The sequence below is a fragment of the Phyllostomus hastatus genome, unplaced genomic scaffold (assembly GCF_019186645.2).
Source record: "Phyllostomus hastatus isolate PE091 unplaced genomic scaffold, TTU_PhHast_1.1 phas_scaffold_193, whole genome shotgun sequence".
Taxonomy (NCBI): domain Eukaryota; kingdom Metazoa; phylum Chordata; class Mammalia; order Chiroptera; family Phyllostomidae; genus Phyllostomus; species Phyllostomus hastatus.
The window spans coordinates 9,259,110-9,282,477 of record NW_025334015.1 but is presented as its reverse complement, the minus strand read 5'-3'; the positions used below and the strand labels follow the sequence as shown (position 1 = coordinate 9,282,477).

The 23,368-nt window shown below is 37.5% G+C and overlaps 1 protein-coding gene across 4 annotated transcripts in view; it reads right to left on the bottom strand.

Annotated features, from left to right (window-relative positions):
• ZBTB44 (zinc finger and BTB domain containing 44) overlaps positions 1-23,368 on the bottom strand; it is a 55,525-nt gene that overhangs the window by 17,136 nt on the left and 15,021 nt on the right. For all 4 annotated transcript variants that reach the window (XM_045860135.1, XM_045860136.1, XM_045860138.1 and 1 more), the window contains exon 2: positions 5,167-6,240. In XM_045860135.1, coding sequence (XP_045716091.1) covers positions 5,167-6,184 — 1,018 coding nt within the window. In that variant the 5' untranslated portion in view covers positions 6,185-6,240. The remainder of the gene's footprint in view (positions 1-5,166; positions 6,241-23,368) is intronic.

Here is a 23,368-nt window from a genome sequence, read left to right as displayed (position 1 = left end):
CTCATCCTGTTCATTTTCTTCCTGAACATCTTAGCTATTCTCGGCCCTCTGCATTTCTTTATACATTTCAGAATCAGTTTGTTGAATATAAATGGTAATAATCATTCCATTTCTCCCCTTTTATTAGTTTGAAAATTAGACAATCTTTTCCCATTCTTTTTTACTACCTATGTTAGAAATTAGACCCATACTTATAAAAGTCTACAATTAAACAAAACATTTACTTTCTCCTGGATAATACAGGGTCTGGCAAAAGTAGGCTATACAATAATAAATAATAATAATACAAGAATAAACTTTCACAAGAACACTTGAATTCCATTTCCCACTCACTCATTCTGTAATTTATAAATTACTGTGATATTTTACTCTCTTGTTTTTGACAAAGCCCAAGACATAATTACTTTTATACAGCAATATTTATCTACATTTGTTCACATACTTACCTTTCTTTGCTCTTCATTCTCACTTGTATATTAGACCTTTCATCTGTGCTCACTTTACTTCTGCCTGAAGGCTACCCTTAAGAATTTTCTTCTTAAACTTAGTATTAGTTTTAGGGGTACAGCATAGTGGTTAGACATTTACATAACTTATGAAGTGATCTGCCCGGTAAGTCTAGTGCCCACCAGGGACCATAACAGAGGTATTACAATATTATCGACTGGAATCACTCCCTATGCTGTTTTATAACTGCCAATTTGTAGTTCTTAATCCATTTTCACCTGTCCCCCCGTACCCGCCTTCCATCTGGCAATCATCACTTTGTTCTCTGTATCTATGAGTTTGTTTCTGTTTTGTTTGCTCATTTATTTTTTAGATTCCAATATAAGTACAATTACATGGTATTTATCTGACTTGTTTTGCTTAGCATAATACCCTGTAGATTCCTCTATGTTGTCACAAATGCCAAGATTTAATTTTTAATGACTGAGTAATATTCTATTATATGTATGTACCACACCTTAGAATTTTCTTTAGTGATGACTTGCCAATTGTTTTGTTTCTTTGAAAATGTATTTATTTCACCTTCATTCTTGAAAGACATTTTTATTGCATGTAGTCACCTTATGATAACCCTTATCTTCTCTACTGCATTCTCTATCTCTGTGGTGGTTAATTTTATGTGTCAACCTAACAGGGCAAAGGGACACCTAGATAGCTGGTAAAACATTACTTCTGGGCATGTCTGTGGGGGTGCTTCTGGAATAAATTAGCATCTGAATCCACAGATGAGTAAAAATCATTCTCACCAATGCAAGTAGATATATTATTCCATCCCTTGACCAAACAGAACAAAAGGTGCAAGGAGGGCAAATTTGCTCTCTTTGCTTGAGCTGGGATATCCATCCATCTTCTCCAGCTCTTGGACACCAGCCTTCCTGGTTCCCAGGTATTTGGGTCTGGACTGGAACCATACCACCAGCTTTCCTGGGCCTCCAGCCAGCAGAAGACAAATTGTGGGACTTCTCTTCCTCCACATCATGTCAGCGAATGCCTCCTAACAAATCTCTGCATCTCTCCTCTTGGTTCTAGAGAACCCTGACTAACACAGCCACCTCTAGCTTATCCTCTGACTCACCAATTCTTTTTTCTGCAAAGTCCAATCTGCTGCCAAAATGCTGACTGATTTTTTAATTTCAGTCATCCCCCGCCCCCGCCCCCCGCTAGAAGTCCTATTTGTTTTTTTCCTTCAAATCTCCTGTATTACACTTTTTAGCTTACTGCTCTCTGCAATTATGGTCCAGGCATTTTTAATTTTGTTAAACACAGTAAGCATATTTTATATCTGTGTGTGAAAACTATGCCAATTTATTTCTATTGGCTGCTCCTCCCCAACCCCATTGGTTCTGTCTGCCACATTACCTTGTGTGTCCTGGTTGTTTTTGACAGTGGTTATTGCCCTTGAAAATTCTTTGTAAGAGACTGATTTACTGAAGTTAGGATGAGTACGTCCCTTTTCAGAGAAGCTTAGTATGTTTCCTTTTGCTAGGTTACTGGAGGGCACTACTTACACCCACTTCCCTGAGATTCCTTGGCCTACCCCTGAAAGCAGTAATCAAGATGTAAATCTGCAAGAGGCCTGGGTGATGGCCACAACCTCTCAGGGATGTGTTCCCCCCTTTCACCTTTTGCCTTCTACTCTGCCCAATGCCAACAAAGCTGTGTTTCTACAGTCTCCTGGAGTCTGGAGGAAGGGGAGCAAGTTTAGTTCTACTAGTATATAAGTTTGGGGTCCCTACTTAATGTGTAGGGCAACTACTCCAAGAATTCACAACTGTCACATCTTCTGAGTCTTGACTTTTGTTTCTGTCACTTTTTGGGTTGATGAACCCAACCAAGTCCATTTAAGTTTTGACATGAGTCTTAGGGAAAAACTGGTTTTAGAGTTCTGACATCTACTTACCTCTCTGGGGCAGGCTGTCCCCTAAAATGAACCATCTTTTCAAACACTTCTAAAGCACTTTACAAAATCATATTGTTTTCAGTGGGAGGGTAGATCCAAACAACCTAGAGTGTTCTCATCAGGCAGTGAACTTTGCCATTGTCCTAAAACATATGCAAATAAGCTGTGCTGCACCAACTGGAAAAATCTGAGCTGCTGAGGCTGTGTAGTTCATTAATAGCAAGCAAACCTTTGGTTGCGATATTTTAATGAAAGCTCAATGTGCTAATTCTAACAGTTTGTACGACACCACATAAATGTGTTTTACTTCAGGCCACAGGACCTGGTCTAGCGCAGGTGTGCCATGAGACTGTTTTCCGTCCAACAGGAGAACACTAGGCCCTACCTGTGACCACTGGGCCCCGTGTCAGTGTCAGGCCAGCTTCTAAACATCAGGGGGCTAGTTTTTTTCTTCCTTAGTTAAAAAATGAGTAGTGCACTTAAAACATTTAGAACAGTGGCCCTGGCTGGTGTGGCTCAGTGGACTGAGTGCTGGCCTGCAAACCAAAGGGTTGATTCCTCGTCAGGGCACATGCCTGGGATGTGAGCCAGGTCCCCAGTTGGGGGCATGCAAGAAGCAACTGATTGATGTATCTCTCCCACGTAGATACTTCTCTCCCTTTCTTTCTCCCTCCCTCTCTCTAAAAACGAATAAATAAAATCTTAAAAAAACTTATAACAGTGGCTGGCACATGGTAAATGCTCACTAGTGGGTGGCCGATGTAATTATTTTTCATCACCAGAAAAGTTTCTTTTAAGTGCCCTTAGTACTTAACAATACTTAGCAGCAAAAAACAGTCAGTTTGATGTAACTGATCAATGTTCCTCTCTCAGAACATCTATGTTTCTCTCTCACTCCTTTCCTCTTTCTCCCTAAAATCAATAAACATATCTTTGGGTGAGGATTAAAAAAACAATAATAATTAAAAAAGAAAACAACACAGTAATACAAAAATAAAATAAACTGTTTTGTGCACTCATAATTGTAAACCTATTTCTTTTGCCTACGCCTGTATGTTATCAATATATTTCCTAGTCATCCAGAGTACTCCAACCCCTCCTATATCCTCAATCTACCTATTCGGTATCATCAGGAAGTAATGATTCTTATTTTACATTTACAAAGTCTCTCTTTGTTTTAATCCTTATCTGAGAATTTTTTTCCACTGCTTTTCTAGAGAGAGGGGAAAGGAGAAATACACAGACAGATATAGATATCAATGTGAGAGGGAACTATCAATTGCTTACCTTCTCATATACACCCAGACTAGGGCTCAAACCTGCAATCTTTTTGTCTACAGGACAATGCTCTAACCAACTGAGCTGCACTGGCCAAGGCTATATGCCTATTTTCTTTATAGTTTTAGTCTAAGCATCTTCACTCATACAAGGACAACCATATGGTAACTGGTTGGCCCAAACTCCCTGAATATCAACACCAAGTTAATTTTCCTAAAATATCAGTAAATATTTCTTTTATTCCCTTTAAAGTAGATTCCTTATCACCAGAATAAAATCTGAGCTTACTTGGCCTACCTATAGCACACACTGCTAGTTGCATACGATATTATTTTCCTCTACTTTTGTTTGAGACAATTTCACACCCAACTAATTACATATCTTGCCAGATTCCCTTGCAGCTAGAAAAACCATGTGACAAAATCTGGCACAAATTTTTAAGGAATTTCTGGGAATGTTTGTGCTTTCCTGATATAAGCAGCACTACTCTTTTCTAGAATATAAGGCTAAAGATCAAGCAAACATTTTGTAACCACAAAGCAGTAAGCATACAAGTGAAACTGACAAAATAAGGCCAGTAAATTATAAATATGCCAGAGGCCCATGTCACTGATTACACTGTAGAGACACTGTACCAGTCCTGGACTGCTTATTTCTGAATGTTTCATGGGATAAAAAATTAAAATCCTGTTTGGTTTAAGCTACCCTGAAAGAATTCTGTTACATGCAGTTGAATGCAATCCTACCTGAGACCAGGGTTCAAAGTTCTTCACAACCTGGTCTCGCACACTCATTTTGTCGTATCTCCTATTATTTTCCATATCTGCAGGCTCCCATGTTTTATTCACATTATTTTGCACTGAATTCACTGGTTACCAAACACAATTATTGTTCCATACCTCTGTGCTTTTATATATTTTCAAAGAAATGCCATCCCTTGCCTGGGCAACTCCTACTCAGCATCCAGCTTAAATATAGTATTAACTTGTTCTTTCCTTTGGGAACCCGTAACACTTTGTTCAGGCCTCTAGCCTAGCACTCACCAATCATTTACACATCTGCTTCCTCAATTAGACTACTAAATCCTCCAATGCATCAACTATTTCTTTTTCTTCTTTTAATCACGTATCCCCAGTGTTTGGCACATGTTAAGTTTTCAATAAATATTTTAATAAAGAATGAAACACTAACTGGATTTTTTTAAACTGGTATTTTTTGCACTGAAAGTAATTTACAATCCACTCATATATATCTTTATCTACCTGCCTTTGTCCCATCAAATTTCAACTATTTTCTTTCTTCCCCAATGTATAACTTACAAAGAAATTTACAGTATTAACAGCATCTAAAAAAATCCAGTTGTGTTTTATTCTTCCTAATATTTCCTATAGGACCCAGCATAAAACTTTAATCTAGTAAGCACTCAAAAATTGCTTAATCTGACTCCACTACAGCATCATGAAAAACACAGAAAACAGTACCTATAGACGAAGACTGCGGACTAATCAGAAGGTCTTCTTGGACTTGTTCACTTCCTGGCACTGTCTGCTGATCACTCAGTGAACTCTGAGATGCACTGACAGGCTGGGACACTTCCTCATGAACCTCCTCATCACTTAACCTTTCTACTTTGACCTGGACATCTTCTTCGGCACCCAGAGGCAAGGTAGTTTTTGTGCTCTCACAAGTTACAAAATCGGCCATTCTTCTGTCTGTCTCAGATGGGCCAGGTAGTTCTAAAGTCCGGGTATTTTCTGCCTGCTTAACCTTATCAGGCTGAATCCTTCGATCAATCCCAAAAGGAAAAGTCCAGGGAAAAGCTAAAGAAGAGTCAACTGCTTGATTTCTGTTTTCTGAGTAGGAAGCTGAAGAATTCAACACCTGGGGAGAACCTGTTTGAGTGGTACACTTTACAGGACTCTCAGGAGACATAACAATGTAGCTTTTGCGCTTTCTCCGGGATTCTCGGCAGACAGGGATGGTTCTTTCTACCACACTGCACTCTGAAGATACTGGTGAAAGGCTTCCATCTCGAGAAGTAAAATTGCAGTTAGAGTTATTTTCTTGTCCAGCATCTAGACCCTTTTCTGGTTGGCTGTTGGGTGTATTCCATAAAATGCTTGATTTCATGAACTCTGAGCAGGTGCTAGCAACACTAAACATTTGCATATAGCTGGCTGCAGCTAGAACATCAATGATATTTTCTGTGTTAATTGACAGAGTGGCTGTGTAAGCATATTCTAGAAGAGGTATAAAACCAGTTACTGTCACATGATGCAAATCCAACACATTCTTGTTCTCATCCTCTGCTTGGCCTACAAGTTTGGTGCGAAAAAAATCGCTGCAAGCTGCTAGTACCACCTTATGTGCCCGGAAGATTTTGTCCTGGACACGAATAGTGATATCACAAAAATGTCCATCATTTCGCAGCATATTTAGTTTTCCAAGCATTTCCTGGCTGTGAGAAGAAGAACTATGAGTAAATGTTTTCACACCCATCTTTTTCTTCCTCTTCTACAGATGCTCTTCAAGGATGCAAATGAATCAGAATTGACCTAAAAATACATAAAATAAGCATTAATTGATGGTTTAGTAGTCGAAATAGACGATTTAGATAGTTTTCACACAGCCACTGTGCTAAATCAAAAAGCTGACAGATGGCACATATATGGGCAACTAATTTTCAACAAAGAAGCCAAGGATATGCAATGGAGAAAGCAGTCTCTTCAATGAATGATGCTGGGAACACTGAACAGCCATGTGCAAAAAAAATGAAACTAGACTCTGACTTTACACTACACACAAAAATTAACTAAAAATGGATTAAAAGATCTGAATGTAAGACCTGACAATAAAATACACAGAAGAAAACATAACCATTAAGCTTATGGATATTGGTCTCAAGAGATGTTTTTGTGAACTTGACTCCAAAGGTAAAGGAAAAAAAGCAAAAATAAACAAATGGGACTCCATTTGTCCCATGGAAGTGATGCCTCCTTTTGTACAGCAAAAGGAGGCATCAACAAACAAAAAGGCAACCAAGTGAATGAGAGAAGAGATTTGTAAATGATACTTCTGATTAAGGAGTAATATCTAAAATATCTAAATATATTAATATCTAAATATACTAATATCTAAAATATATTAAAATTTTATACAACTCAACAAAAAGACTGATTAAAAAATGGGCAGAGGACCTCCTTTTCCAAGGAAGACACAAAGATGGCCAACAGCTATATGAAAAGATGTTCAACATCACTAATTAGTAGGGAAATGCAAATCAAAACCACAATGAAGATGGCTTTTATTAAAAAGACAAGAGGTAACAAGTATTGGAGAGAATATGGAAAAAAAGGAATCCTCATACACTGCTGGTGGGAATGTAAATTGGTATAGCCACTACAGAAAACAGTAGGGAGGTTCCTAAAAAAATAAGAATAGCAACCCCACTTCTGGGTGTTTGGTTGAAAAGTTAAAAAACACTTATTTATAAAGATAAGAGATTTATTTGTGTATTATTATTTATTACATCACTTTCCCTATAAACACCTTTAAGCTTACTTCCCCTCATATACAATGGATTATTATCTGCCATAAAGGTGACATATTGCCATTTGCAAAAACATAGATGGATCCTGAGAGTACTATGCTAAGTGAAATAAATCATATGGAAAAGGACAAGAACTGTATGATTTCACCATGTGAGGGATATGTAACAGAAAACAGCAAACTCATGGACACAGACAACAGAATGGTTGTGGAGGGGAAGGGGGTGGTCAAGTACATACTGACACAAAGGAGACTGGAGCACACGGTAGAGTATACAGATGTTCAATTATAACGTTGTACACCTGAAATTTCTATATTATTAAACAATGTTGCTCCAATAAATTTAATAAGTAAAACTCTTCAGGAAATCTTCATGTGCAAAAAAAAGGTTTTGTAAATTCCTTTTACTTGTCCCCCAAACTGTCCAATCAGTGAAGTATATGAGCTAATGTTTTAATGAACTGTACAGTTTTAATTGCTTTACATTTGATAATTTATTCAACTGTCATTATAGCTCTATCAGAGCATTATAACCCATGTGACAGAAAAGGGTTAATTACCTTGTGAAGTAAAGAAGTTATTAAGTGGCAGACCTGGGTAGCCTGGTTCCAGAACCTATTTAACTTCAATGCCATTTACTGCCTCTTCTAGAACATAAAGTGGTTAAATATAGGGGGTTAAGAGTCCAGGTTTTAGAATGTGATAGGCTTGGATGCTCTCTTCAACAATTCCTCAGTGGCTGTTATGAATACTAAATGAAATAAAGTATGTAGTAAATGCTTTAGCACAGTATTTGGCACTTTGCAAATCCTCAACAAATAGAAGTGGCTATTGTTGTTTAGATTACTAACACAATAAAACCTTTCTGGAATTAAATTTATGTAAAAAAATGTTTAGTAATCAAATGACTGGATTTTCCTTGAAAGAAAAAAAGACACCTGGTTTACTATTAATAGATTTTATACTGATTTACTAAGAATATAAAAAACTCAAATTCTCAAAGACTTTTAATGTAGCAATCTGGTAATGCGCCAGTTTTTATAGTGCTCCCCCCCTCCCCCTCCCCGCCCCGGCCTCTTTTTCACACCCTCTATGTGAGGTGAGGAGGCTGGCAGTAGCCCTTTGACAGAGACGGGAAAGTCAACGCTCGCTTGGGTCAGTGACTACCAAAGGACAGCCAAAACCGATCAGGGTCTTCTGACCCTCAGGCCACAGCACTTTCCCAATGCAGAACGCATAGCCATGTACAGTAATTATTTTACTTAAGCTAAATAATTTTTAAAAATAAAATAGCTGGTATTGAAATAAATGCAAAACAAAGCAAATTTGGGGAAATACTTTTTGTAAATTATTTCTAGATAAATAAGACATCAAATGCCTCAAAAATCAACCACCAATTAAAGATGATGTTAAAAATGAGTATTTAATGGACCTGAAGAAACAAATGTTTGGTTCTGAGTATTAAATGGACACACAATTACTGACATACAGTGAACATTCAATAACTATAATTATTTGTGTGTACTCAGTGAAAAATGTGATAAAAAAACATGAGAACTATGACCCCGTCTGTGTGCGAACCTGCACACACAGATCAGGACAATGTAAGGTCTTCAGCAGACACTCACAGGTCCCTGCAGGAAGCCATGACCCTTCTGAAGTGCCTAGAGTGGCTGCATGCATGTGCAGCAGCTTCCTTTGTATTCAAGGGACTCGTTCGGAGGAGTATGGGTGTTCACTCTCTTTTTCTTTCTTTCCCCTTGAAAAGGCTTTCAAAAACTGAAGATGGCAATCACATCCCAGTCTTTCCTAAGGTTTTCCTCTTTAAACTAAGTATCTCTTGTTCCATTAAGTGCTCCTTAAAATCTGATTAATGCCCTTGCTATTCAGATTGCTCAGCTCTGAACAATCCCTACTCTCGACAGGTCATTACGACCAGTGACCATAACTGCACACAACAGTACAGGTATGGCAGGATTATAACTGAGTGTCCTTTACTTTTTACCTTTCTGTTTTGGACACACATATTAGTAAGGCTCAATCAGGTATTCTGACAGTCAAATCATAACACTGATTTTCTTGACATTATAAAAACTTAATAATAAGCCTGCAGTCCTTATAAAGAAGACGTAAGTGCCTAAGACTACAAGAGGTATGCTGCAGTGCTGTGCAAAAACAAAAAATGGAACACTTAATTCACAATGTGCAAGGAAGAAGAGGCATCACCAAGGACAGGCCTAATGAAAGTAGAACTCTGCCAGGTGATGACGCAGAAGGGAGTTTCGGGTTATCAAGGGATCACACAAGAGGTCAGTGAATGATGCACCCTGTACACTGTGTATACCCGATTGGCAACTTGTTAATGGGCATGAAGATATTCTAAATGTGAGCATGCAGAGGGCAAAGTCAGTTCAAACATCAAACAATCCCTTCAAAAGTTCTATGCAGGTAAATATATTTGTGAAGGGGAAAAGAAAAAAACCCCCACTAAAGCTTTCCAGCTGAATATTCTAATATGGGAAGACAAAGTGATCTACCGGGTCCTCTTTCCTGTCTGATGACACCATAGAAAGGATAAAAGGCATAAAGCTCTGGGCAAAGACTGCCAGGTAAAGACACTAAAATAATTATCTTGACCATAAATTAGAGTTAACAGCTCAAATATATACTTGCTCCACAAGTGATCAAAATGAAACACTAGACAGCTAGGATTGTTCTAAGCAAGCCATCACTGAATGCATTTATTGATTTTTCTTTGATAGGAATGAGATGAAGAAGACAACAGAAGGCTATATAAAGTTCTTTATTTCCTGCACCCCAGTAAACTGGATTTTTTTTTAAAAAGTCCTGAATATCAAGAGTGCTTTGATCGGGATCATTGGTTCAGGGAGAAAACATGCCTTCAGAGCCAGTGATACAGTCTTAATCTGGGGACAATATGAACAAAGGTGTTTAAGGGCAAGAAATTAAATAGTGTATCTGGAGAATATATGCAAAAGGGTGTTAAAGTGCAACCTTTCCAATCTTGGTTTGGGTGGAGGCCCCAAACAACAGATAATATATTATAAAGTGAGGTGCAAGATCACCCATGCATGGAGTTAGTGGAAAACTACTTTTCAACCTGGGATTACGTCTACTTTCAAGGTTCAAGTAGTTAAAGATTAGAAAAGAATTTTTGTGGAGAATGATTGATGTGTTCGGAGTTCCAAACACTATCCCCCACCCCAACCCCTGTGCCCGGGTAAGGGGCTGCATGTTAACTCTTTGTCTCAGGCCTCTAGAAAATGTGTCACACTTGAAAAAAATCTGAAGGGTATGAGTCTTATTTGAACTCTGGACCAAACTGGGAAGTATGCTTACCATCTTCCAACAGCATGTAAAAGCAATACAGTGGAATGGTAGAAACAGGACTCAGGAGCCAGAATGCTGGATTTGCATCCTTGTTCTGCCATGTGTATGTGCGACCCTGGCAAGTCACTAATTGTACCTTAATTTCTGCAGCAGTAAAAGAGGGACAAGAGAACCTATCTCAGGTCTGAATGATAACTGGCTTAATACATATATAGTGCTTATAATAGTACCAAGCACAAAATAAATACCATATAAAGGTTTTATTTACTTATTTTTAGAGAGAGAGGAAGGGAGGGAGAGAACTATGGATATGTATGAGGAACACTGATCCACCACCTCGCATGCCCCCAATTGAGGACCTGGCCTGCGACCCAGGCCTGTGTCCTGACTGGAGTTGAAGTGGTGACCTTTTGGATTGCAGGTTGGTGCTCAATTCACTGAGCCACACCAGTCAGGACTTAATGTTATAAAAACATTGGTTGCAGCTGCTATTACTATTAAAGACCTTAATTTCTTATTCAACTCTTGCCTCTACCAATCCTGGAAGGGCCAGAAACTACAGTCAGAAAATGAAAAGGGGCCTTCACTGTGTGGCTCAGTGGGCTGGGAATCATCTCGCAAGCTTAAAGGTTGCTGGTTTGATTCCTGGTCAGGTCCCTGGTTTGGGGCATGCAAGAGGCACACTGATGTTTCTCTCCCTTCCCCACTCTAACAGTAAATAAATAAAATCTTTAGAGAGGGGAAAAAAATGAAGAATAGTAAAAGCACAAAGAGGAGAAAAGACAGAAAGCAAAAGGAAGCCAAAAAACCCTCACCTTTCACTGCAGGCCTGCAGAAGGCCTGAGGTAGGTAAGGAGAGAAACCTTTAACTCTGAATTAAGTTCTGGAAAATAACTGCTTCCTGAGAGTGACTAGCAAAGTTACTGACTTGCCTTTCAAGGAACTGAAGGGAAAATTAACCCTGCAGAATAAATTAAAATGGATAGTGGAACAGACACTGAAGTGGAAGATAAAAAAAAAAAAAGGATTCTGAGTACCTCCCATAACTCGAACTTGTTCGATACAATTATGCATACATGGTACAAAGTCTGATATAGCCAGAGGTATGAAATAAGAGAAAGATGAAGTCAGACTGAAAAATGCCTCATATGCCATGTGTTTATTATGTGAGTTTCCCAACACATAGCTATGGAAACTCAGTTTCATTATAATATATTCTATATTAAAAAATTACACGGAGAAATATAATTTGGAAATACTACAATATCATACATTGTGGCAAAACTTGGGATGAATTACATTATTTGAAAAAGTCAAATGTAATATGGATCATTCAGAAGCCAGAAAGTGTAACCTAAACTTTTCATAAATTAGATAATTCTGTTAAACACCTCACACCTTTCTGTGTAGATGAGCATGTATATGTGTATATACATGTATAAAGTTATATATTTGGCCATTTAAAATTCTTGAGTAAAGATAAATATTACTTAATTCCAATTACTAATGTAGAATTTATGCACCATTAATAAAGGTCTCCTTGTGTAATAGTTTGTAATTTGAACTAGTAGGTAATTCAGAAATAGTTACCTTCCCAACCCTCTGATTCCGAATTATTTATGGAATAGTACATGTGCTTATCAAAGTGGTCGCTGCTAAACAATACAGACTTTAAGGAGAAAAAAATCCTGTGACTTTTTCTGTAGTTGGGTTGAAAACTTTTTGCCAAATAAGGTATATAGTCTAGTTGTTAAAAGGGAATGATTTCAGTTACACAAATCTTACATTTTGAATTCCGACTCTTCCATTTACCAACCAGGCATTAAATCTTAGGCAAGAGGATTAAAATATTACAGCATAATTCCTGGCATCAAGTAAGCATTCAATAAATGTTAGCTACTATTATTACAAAAAATGTGAATAAAAATGAAATGGAGATCAAATTTCAAAATATCTACTCTATTTCTTATATGACAAGAGCACACTGTGAATATGTATATTTTGCTATGAAGATTAGCTCATAAGGATTATCAGAGGATCTGATAATTCAGCATGCCTAATGCAAAATACTAGTAGTCAGCATATACAGTAAGGTGGCTGCCTAAGATGGTATTAAGAAAAGTAATGAGAGACTGCTAACCTTAAAAGTAATTTGGATGGGAAAAAGTGATGTTTATTAAAAGAATCTGCAGGCTTAAATACCCAACCACATCTCAAAACTGGATGTTAACTTTACAAATGATGCAAGATTTTAATTAAGCTGAAACTAAATTGAGATAATTTCATTCTTACCCTATATTCTAATTAAAACTAATCAAGGACAGAGAAGAAGGTCTAGGGGAGGAACACAGAGTTTAAAATAACTGTAAGAGATATATACACATGAAAATATTGTTTGTACTGGCTAACTGTCCACTCTCCAGCAGATGTAATGCTAGAAGCTTTAGATATTATCTTACATGAGGTAAGATGATAATATTCTGATTTTACAGAGGCAATTGAGACTCAGAATATTACTTTGTCCATGGCCAGTTATGTTTATGCAATGCTAAGGACCTAGGTCAATAGGTATGGGTAGCCATTGGGGAGTAGTATAGTTATATGTACATGTTTAAAAAATCATCCTGGTGACAACATTGAGAGTAGACTTAAGGGTGGCTAGTACAATAGTATATGATAAAATGGAACCAAGTTGGTGGCAGTGAGGATAATTTTGAGTTGAAAAGGCAGAATGAAATATACCTGAGAGCCCTGGGTGGTGTGGTTCAGTTAAGTGGAGTGTTGTCCCAAAGCCCGAAGGTTGTGGGCTCAATCCCAGTCAGGATACATACCTAGGCTGCTAGTCTAATCCCTGTTTTGGGCACATACAATCCCCAGTCTGGATATAACGGGAGGCAACCAATTGATATTTCTCTCTGTGTGTCTCTCTCTAAAAGCAATGGGGAAATAAAATGTCCTTGGGTGGGGATTTAAAAAAAATCTGAGAATACCGAAGAGTTAAAACCATTGCGACCTGGCTGTGAGATGGGATGGGGTGAGGCGTAACTAGGAGAGAAGAATCTGACCTTGGGTGTCCAACACAGATGACCGAGTAGACGGTGTTTTCACCAAACAAGATGGAAAATGAAAGGAAGAACTGGTTTTGGTAGGGATTAATGATGAATGAAAAGAAGTATTTTGTTTTAGGCATGCTGAATCTGAAAGTTGCCCATTCTGGTCTAGAGTTCAGGGAAGAGGCCAGAGCTGGACCTAAATAGGCATTTTATGTAAATCACTGATAAATTTCACTATTCAAAATGAGAACTGAAGACATCTGAAGAATGTGTGGAAGAGGAACAGAAGAAATGTAAATTGTGAGAAGTTTGGAGCAGGCAGAGTGAAAGGATTCAGTGAAACATTTTATGGTGCCTAATTTCTCTTTTGATCCTGTCCAATACTGAGCATAATACACACACAAGAGTCAATGAAATATGTGAATGGATAAATATATGCCATGAAATTTTTACCTGGTTTGGTCATCTAAAATGCCTATACCTGCTCATTACTTTTGGTTAAAAGGAGAAGAAAAAGTTGCAATTTAAACTTACAGTCTTGAATTTGAACTAAAAGCATCAGAATGAACTCATAATGTAGTTAATCTTCAGCAATAAATATCCTAGCATCCAGACTGGCTTTCAAACTCCATTTCCCACTAAAAGGAACCATGGCTCCTGTGGAAAAAGGCTGAGTACACTTCTGAGCCATTAAATGCCCACCTCCAACAGCTTAGCAGAGAGCAAGGCCATCAATGATTAGGGATGTATTGAAACTCAAGTCAATTTAAGGAGGTTCTGAATGGCCAAAATGGAACAAACAATAAACTGCAACACATGAAATATACTTAAAGTCATGAGTTCACATGACACTAGAAACAAAGACAAAACTAATTTGTCACCTTTAAAGATGCTACCTGCCAGAGGGGAAGGGTGTTGGGGGATGGGTGAAAAAACGTGAAGGGACTGAGAAGTACAGATTGGCAGTCACGAAACAGTCATGGGGGTGTAAAGTACAGCATGGGGAACATAGTTGATATTGCAGTAACTATGTATGGTGTCAGATGGGCACTGGAAATTTCAGGGGGAACACTTTGTAAAGTATATATTTAATTGTTTAACCACTATGCTGTACACCTGAAACTAATATAAACTATTAAATGTAAACTGTAATTAAAAAAATAAATTTTTTTAAAGAATAAAAAAGATGCTACTGAACCAAGTACTTATTTTGAAAACTAGTTTTTAAAATAGAGGGAAAAAATAAAGAATTTATTCTGTCTTCCCAAAAAAGTCAGTGGGGATTTTGATAGGGATTGTGCTCAATTTGTACATTAGATTGGGGAGAAATGCCACTTTGCAACGCTGAGTCTTCCAATTTACAAACAAGGGATGTTTTTCTATTACTTGAGACTGTCCTTAATTCCTTTAAACAATATTTCATAGTGTTCAGAGTATAAACTTCCTTTGTTAAATTTATTACTACGTAATTACTTTTGATACTATTATGAATGGAACTGTATCCTAATTTTATTTTTGACGCGTCAGTGTTCCATTATAACATTCCCTTCCTTCTGCTTGCTGCAGGTTTAGATTGCTTTCTTTCCTACAGTGTCTTAAGGATGAAGGTTGATAATTAATTTGAGGTCTTCCTTCTCAAATACAGGTATTTACAGCTATAAATTTCCATCTAAGTGCTGCTAAGTTTGGACACCATATGTTTTAATATATTATAAATTCATTTGCAATCACCTCTGGATGTTTTCTAATTTCCTCTTTGACACATTGGTTCTTTAGGAGTACGTTCGTTTTTGAGTTCTTTAAATATTTTAGATATTAAACTTTTATTGGATATAAGATTTTCCAACATTCAGGCTGCCTCCCCCCCCCCCCTTTTTGATAGCTTACTTTGCTATGCAGAAGACTGTAGTCCCATTAGTTAATTTTTCTTTGTTGCCTTTGCTTTTGGAGTCATATCTCCAAACTTAACACCTAGACCAATGTCAAAGAGCTTACTATGTATGTCTTCTTTTAGGAGTTTTACGGCTTTAGGTCTTACAGTCAAGTCCTTCATCAATTTTCCGTAAATTTTTGTGTATGGTATAAGATAGTGGTCTAGGTTAATTTTTTTGCGTGTATCTGTCCAGTTTTCCCAGCACCATTTATCAAAACATTGTCCTTTGCCCATTGTATACCTTTGTCGTAATTTACCACATATGCATTAAGTGTATTTCTGTCCTCTGTTCCATCGGTCTATGCGTCTGTTTTAGTGCAAGTACCATGCTGTTTCGATACCATGGCTTTGTAGTATAGTGTAAAATCAGGGAACATGGTACCTTCAACTTTGTTGTTTTTCAAGCTTGCTTTGGCTATTTGGTCTTTTGTATGTCTACACAAATTTTCGGTTTATTTGTTCTAGTTCTGTGAAAAATGCCGTTGGAGTTTTCATAAAGATTTCACTGAATCTGTAAAGTGCTCTGGGTAGTATGGACATGTTAATGGAATTATCACAATCAATGACTCTTGGATATCTTTCCATTTATTTGTGTCTTCAATTTCTTTCATCAGTGTGTTCTAGTTTTCTGTGTACATGTCTTTCATCTCCTTGGTTAAATTTATTCCTAGATATTTTATCCCATTCCATGGATTTTCTTAATTTCTCTTTCTGACAGCTCATACAGAAACACAACTGATTTCTGTATACTGACATTTGTATCCTGCAACCTGACTAAAGTCATTTATTAGTTTTAAGAGTTTGCTGGTAGAGTTTTTAGAGTTTTCTATATATAGTATCACACCAACTGCAAATGGTGACAGTTGCACCACTTCCTTTCCAATTTGGATGCTTTTTATTTCTTTTTCATTTTTTGCCTAACTGCTGTAGGTAGGACTTCCCAATACTGTGTTGAATAAAAGTAGTAGGTATTCTGGTTTTATTCTTGATCTTAGAGGAAAATCTTTCAGCTTTTCACCACTGAGTATGATGTTACCTGTGGGTTTTTCATATGTGGCCTTTATTATGTTGAGGTAGGTTCCCTCTACAGCCACTTTCTTTAGACTATCATAAATGAATGCTCAACTTTGTATCAAATGCTTTTTCTGCATCTACTGGATGATCATGACTTTTCTATGTGATGTCTCATATTGATTTGTGGATGCTGAACCATTATTTCTTTCCAGGAATCAATCCCCTTTGGTCATGTGTATGATCCTTTTAATACTACTTAATTCAGCTTGCTAATATGTTCTTGAGGATTCTTGCATCAATGTCCATCAGGGATATTGACCTAATTCTCTTTCTTTCTTTCTTTTTTTTTTTTGTGGTATCCCTGTTTAGTTTTGGTATCAGGGTAATACCAAACTTGTTGAGTCAAGAAGCATTCCTCCTCTTCAATTTTTGAAAGAGTGTTAGAAGGATAGGCACATTAAACCTTCTTTGAATATTTGGTAGAATTCCACCAGTGAATGCATCTGGTTCTGGACTTTGTTGGAACTGTTTTGATTATTGATTCAATCTATTTACTATTATGGTTATTATTCAAATTTTCTATTTTGTCACGATTCAGTCTTAAAAAATGGTATATTACTAGGAATCGATCCATTTCTTCTAGATTGTTCCTTTTGTTGGCATATAATTGTTCATAGTAGTCTCATAATTCTTTGTATTTCTGTAGTATCAGTTGAAATGTCATATCTGATTTTATTTGAGCCATTTTTTTCTCAGTAATTCTAGCTAAGGTTTGGCGATTTTGTTTATCTTTTCAAAGAAATAGTCCTAATTTCATTGTTTTTTTCCCCTACTGTTTTTCTAATCTCAAGTTTGTTTATTTTCGCTGTTCTTTATTATTTCCTTCCTTCTACTAACTTTGGGTTTCATCGGTACTTCTTTTGAATAGTTCATTCCTTTAGGCATACAACTAGATTGTTCATTTGAGATTTTTCATGTTTCTTGAAGTAGGCCTGTACTGCCAAAAACTTTCCTCTTAAAATGGCTTTTGCTGCATCCTAAAGATCTTGGAATGGTATGCTTCTATTTTCATTTGTCTCAAGATATTCTATTTCCCCTTTGATTTCTTGGCTGATCCATTGGTTATTCAGGAATATTTTGTTCAATTTCCACATATTTGTGATTTTTAGTTTTCTTCTTGTAACCAATTTCTACTTTCATATTATTGAGGTCAGAAAAGATGCTTGATATTTCAATCTTCTTAAATTTATTAGGACTTGTTTTGTGGCCTAATATGTGGTCTATCCTAGAGAATGTTCCATGTTCTTTTTGATACAATGTTCTATATACATCTACTAAGTCAGCATGGTCTAATATGTAATTTAAGGCCAAAATGTCCTTACTGATTTTCTTTCTAGATGGATCTATCCATTATTGTAAGTTGTATATTCAAGTCCCCTACTATCTTTGTACTGTAGTTTGTTTCTCCCTTGGGGTCTGTTAGTATTTGCTTCGTGTATCTAGGTGCACCTATGTTGGGAGCATGAATGTTTACAAATGTTGTATTTTGTGGGAGTGACTCCTTTATCATTATGTAATTCCCTTTTTTGTCTTTTATTACAGTCTGTTTTAAAGTCTATTTTGTTAATATAAGTATACCTATACCTACTACCTTTTCATTTCCATTTGCTTGGAATATCTTTTTCCATCTCTTCACTTTAGCCTGTGTGTATTCTTAGATCTGATGTGAGTCTCTTATAGTCAACGTATAGATAGGTCTTGTGTGTGATTTTTTTAAAAAAAATCTATTCAGTTATTCAAAGTCTTTTGCATTTATATTTAAGTAATTATTGACAAGCATGTACTAACTAAAACTATGTTACTTATTTGTCTGGCTGTTTTTGTAGTTCCTCTGTTCCTTTCTTCTTTTATTATCTTCCCTTGTGATTTGATGACTTTCTTCAGTGCTATGTTGACAATCTTTTTGCTTTATAGTTGCCATGAGGTAACTACACATCAGAGCCTATATATATATTTTTTTAAGTTGATAGCAATTTAAGTTTGAATGCATTCTAAAAACTACTTTTTACTCCCACCAATGTTTTACATGTCATATTTTACATCTTTTGATTTTGTGGGTATCTTAAATTATTGCAGTTACAATTAATTTTTATAGTCACATGCCACATAATGACATTTCTGTCAATAATAGACCCCATTTATGATAATTTCATAACATTATAATGGAGATGAAAACATTCCTATTGCTTAGTGACACTGTAGCCACCCTAACGTCATGGCACACCGCATTACTCACGTTTGCGGTGATGCTGGTATGAACAAACCTAGTGCACTGCCAGTCATATAGAAGTATAGCACAATTACAGCAGCAGGCTATATACCACTAGTTTTGTACAAGTACATTCTAATTTGCATAATGATGAAATTGCCTGATGACCCATTTCTCAGAACTTACTCCTGTCATTCAGTAGTACATGACTGTACTCCTTTTAGCTTTCACAGTAGTTTTATAGGTAGCAAATGCATTACCTTTACTATTTACTTGCTTTACAAGTGAACTTTTTGTTTTCTTACTAATTTGTACCTTTTTTGCTTAAAGCAGTCCTTTTAACATTTCCTATGAGGCCAGTTTAGTGGTGACGAACTCCTTTAGCTCTTACTTATCTGGAAAACTCTACCTCTCCTTCAATTCTGAATGATAACCTTGCTGGGTAGACTACTGATTGTAAGCTTTTCCTTTCAGCACTTTGATAAATCATAATCCTCCCTGCTGGCCTGCAGTTTCTGATGAAAAACCAGCTTATTGTCTTATGGGGGTTCCTTTGAGTGTAGTAAGTTGTTTTCCTCTTAACATTTTAAGAGAAATCTTTTACGAGTTTTTAGCTTTTGACATTTTAATTATAATCTGTCTTGATGTGGATCTCCTTGGGTTCACCTTATTTGGAAATCTCTGTGCTTCCTAAACCTAGATGTATGCTTGCTTCTCTACGTTAGGGAAATTTTCAGCCATTACTTCTTCAAATCAATTTTCTGTCCCTTTCCATAATGAAAATATTGCTTTGTTTAATGTTGTTCTTAAGCTATTTTAGCTTTTTAACATTTTTTCTTTTTGCTGCTCTGTTTGGGTGAGTTCCATTGCCCCGTATTCCAGGTCACTGATCTGCTCTTTTGCTTCATCTTGAATGCAGTCCATCTCCAGTTGTTATATTCTTCAACTCTGAGACTTCTATCTGGTAATTTCTTATATTTTATCTCTTTGTTGAAATTTTCACTCTTTGTTCATCCATTTTCCCCAAGTTCAGTGAGCATCTTTATGACCAATACTTTGAACTCTTTACCAGGTAAATAACTTATCTCTATTTCAATGAAGGTTCCCGCCCCTGCCCCACCCTTTGGACTTTATCTTGCTTGTTGTTTTGCTTGGAACACATTCCTTTGTTTCCTCATAATGCTTGTCTATATCTGTAGCTATGTATTAGGTGAGATAGCTACCTCTCCCAGTCTTTAAGGAGTGGACTTGTTTAACCTTGCCCTAACTCTAGATTATCTCTGGGATGTTTCTGATTGTCTAAGCAGCCTGATTTTTTGTTCTTCTTTTTAATATTTTTATGCTTATCCCAAGGATATGCTTATTGATTTTAGAGAGAGGAAAGGGAAGGAAAAAGAGACAGAAACATCAATGTGAGAAAGAAACATCGATCAGATGCCTCTCGTACATGCCCCGACCACGGACCTAAGCCATAACCTAGGCATGTGCTCTGACTGGACATGAAACTGGTGATCTTCTGGTTTACAGGATGATACTCCAACCAACTGAGCCACACCGGCCAGGGTTGATTTATTCTTGATAGGTCCCAGTTGTCAATGTTGTGTCAAACTCTGTCAGTGTTCCAAAGGGAGGGATCTCAGTTAGCAATGAGTTTCAGGCTCAGTGGAAGTCAAATTCTCAGGCATCAGCTTTTAAAAGTATGCATGTTTATACGGTCCTGAGACTACAGTCATAATCCCTGCTGGTCTCCAGACCAGCGTATTTGAAAGTGTCCTTGCGACAGTTGCAGACGTTGAGGTTCCAGACAAGTGTATAAGCTCCTTTTGGGGAACTTCTGGTGAGCTGCTGCACAGCCACCAGAGAGCACAAAGACAGTGCCCTCTAGTGTACTCTCCCTGAGAGGTCCTCTGTAACCACTAGATGTGTGGTGGACCTGAAGCCTGCCCCTCAGGCTGAAGCTCTAGAATAAGCAAACAGGTTTTTTCACAGGTAGACTGGGGCTGTCTCTTAGTCTGTGCTCTGTGCCATACCCTGGTGTAGTAGTTTGCCGAGAACTGCCTTTCTGATTGGTTCAGTACCATGGGGCCCAGCAATGAGACTCCACTAGCCACCAGAGACAGGTGCACAAGGGGCCTCCCCTGTGTTAACTGTGTGTACCCAATAACTGCGCAGGCTCAATGGAGAGCCCAGAGCCTGGGTAAGCCTGCAGGCCCTAGCAAGAGAGGAGTTCAAAAATGGAACCCACCAGTGTGTTAGCAAGGTGGAATGAGCCCAGAAATGGTGCCCACTGGCATCTTCATCCCTAGACAAAGACCCAACAGACCCCTCTGCCTCTAGGGGATGCTCTAAGAGTAGCTAATGAATCTCTTTTACTCAGGTTCTAGACGTTTTTCAAACTGCTGCTTTTGTACTGGGTCCCGGGATAAGGGATTTGAACATTAGCCCCTTAATAGCAGACTTTCCATTCCCCACAGCCTTGTGGCTGTGTCCTGGATGTAAGCCCTGTTGGTTTCCAAAGCCAGACATTTTGAGGACATTTTTCTGGTGCAGGCTCCAAGAATTAGTATACCTGATGTGGGACACAAACCTCTCACTCCTCATGGAGAAGCTCTCTGTTTCTGAGATCCTTCCCAACTGTGGGCCACCATGATGGGGCTGAGTTTTTGTGAAGTCACATCTCTGCCCCTCCTATTAGTCTTCACATGGTCCTTTTATCCTTTTTTGTGGAGGAGCTGTTCAGCTAGTTTTTAAGTCTTTTACAGAGGGGAGCTGATCCACATGTAGTTCTATACTTGGTATGTCCAATGGAAGAAGTGAGTTCAGAATCTTCCTATTCTGCCATATTGAGTCCATTCAGTGAATATTTTCTAATGTATCATTTTAATTTTTTAAACCATTTTTCCACTTATTAAAATTCTTTTCAGTGGTTACTCAAGATATTATCAAATAAACCATAACTTATCAGAATCAGCTTCTGATTTTTTACTAGCTTAACGTTAGTGATATATAGAAACATTACTTCTATAAAGCTCTATCCCTCCACCCTTTTAGTATTATACACATTATATATATTGTTACAAGCACAGTAATGCATTATTATGATTACCTCTTTACCTCCTGTCGTCATTTATGTAGCCCAATATAGCTTTGCTCCTACCTACTGTATTTGTGGTGTTATTGGCCAATATACCACATGTAACATGTCTTTATGTAACATGCCCAATATTACATTTATGCACATTTTACAACTTGCTTTTCTTTTTTTTTAAGAGAGAGGGAAAAGGAGGGAGAAAGAAAGGGAGTTAGAAACATTGATGGGCTGCCTCTCATATGCGCCGTGATCAGGGATCAAACTGGTGACCTTTCACTTTGAGGTAAAACACCAACCAACTTAACCATGCTAACCAAGGGCATAACTTGCTTTTCAAAAAGTTACAAGGAGAAGAAAAAATTTATTTCTACTCTTTTGTATAATTATGTATTGTCTTACACCAGTGTTCTTTTGTGCATGTATGAATCTGAATTACCATCTTAAAAGCTTATTTTAAGCTGCTAGCAAAAAATTAATTTTTTTGTTTATTGGTGAAAATTTTGCTTTCATTTTAGAAAGATAGTACATGATTCTGGGTTGACAGTTTTTTTTTCTTTATTTTTTACTGTTTACACTATCACAGCCATTCCTACTTTTTCCCCCTTAGCCCCCACCCCACCTCAAGCCATCACCATACTATTGTTCCTGTCCACGGGTCATGCATATATGTTCTTTCGCTAATCCCTTCACCTTCTTTCTCCCAGTGCCTCCCTACCCCCTGACAACTGCCAGTCTGTTCCATGTATTTATGTCTCTGTTTCTGTTTTCTTCATCAGTTTATTTTATTCATTAAATTCCATGTAAGGGAGATCATACTGTATTTGTCTTTTCCTGCTTGGCTTATTTCACTTAGCATAATACTCTCCAGATCCATCCACACTGTAGCAAAAGGTAAGACTTCCTTCATTTTTTACTGTCACATAACATTTCATTGTGTAAATGTACCACAGCTTTTTTATCCACTCATCTACTGATGCGCACTTGGGCTGTTTCCAGGTCTTGGCTATTGTAAATAATACTGCTATGAATATAGGGGTGCATATATTTTTTTGAATTGGTGTTTTGGGAGACAGTTTTTCTTTGAACACTGTGAATGTTATACCACTGCTTTTCAGCCTCCCCTATTTCTAATAGGAATTTAGCTGTTAATCTATGGTGGATGGGGGAGGGCAGTCCATTGTAAGTGATGAGTTATTTTTCTTTTGCTGCTTTCAAGATATTTCTCCTTGCCTTGGCTGGTGTGGCTCAGTGGATTGAGCACTGGACTGCAAAGCCAAGGGTCACTAGTTCGATTCCTGGTCAGGGCATATGCCTGGGTTGTGGGCAGGGTCCCTGGTGGGGTGCATGGGAGAGGCAGCCAAACATTGATGTTCCCCCCCCCCTTCTCCTTCCCTTCCCCTTTCTCTAAAAATGAATAAGTAAA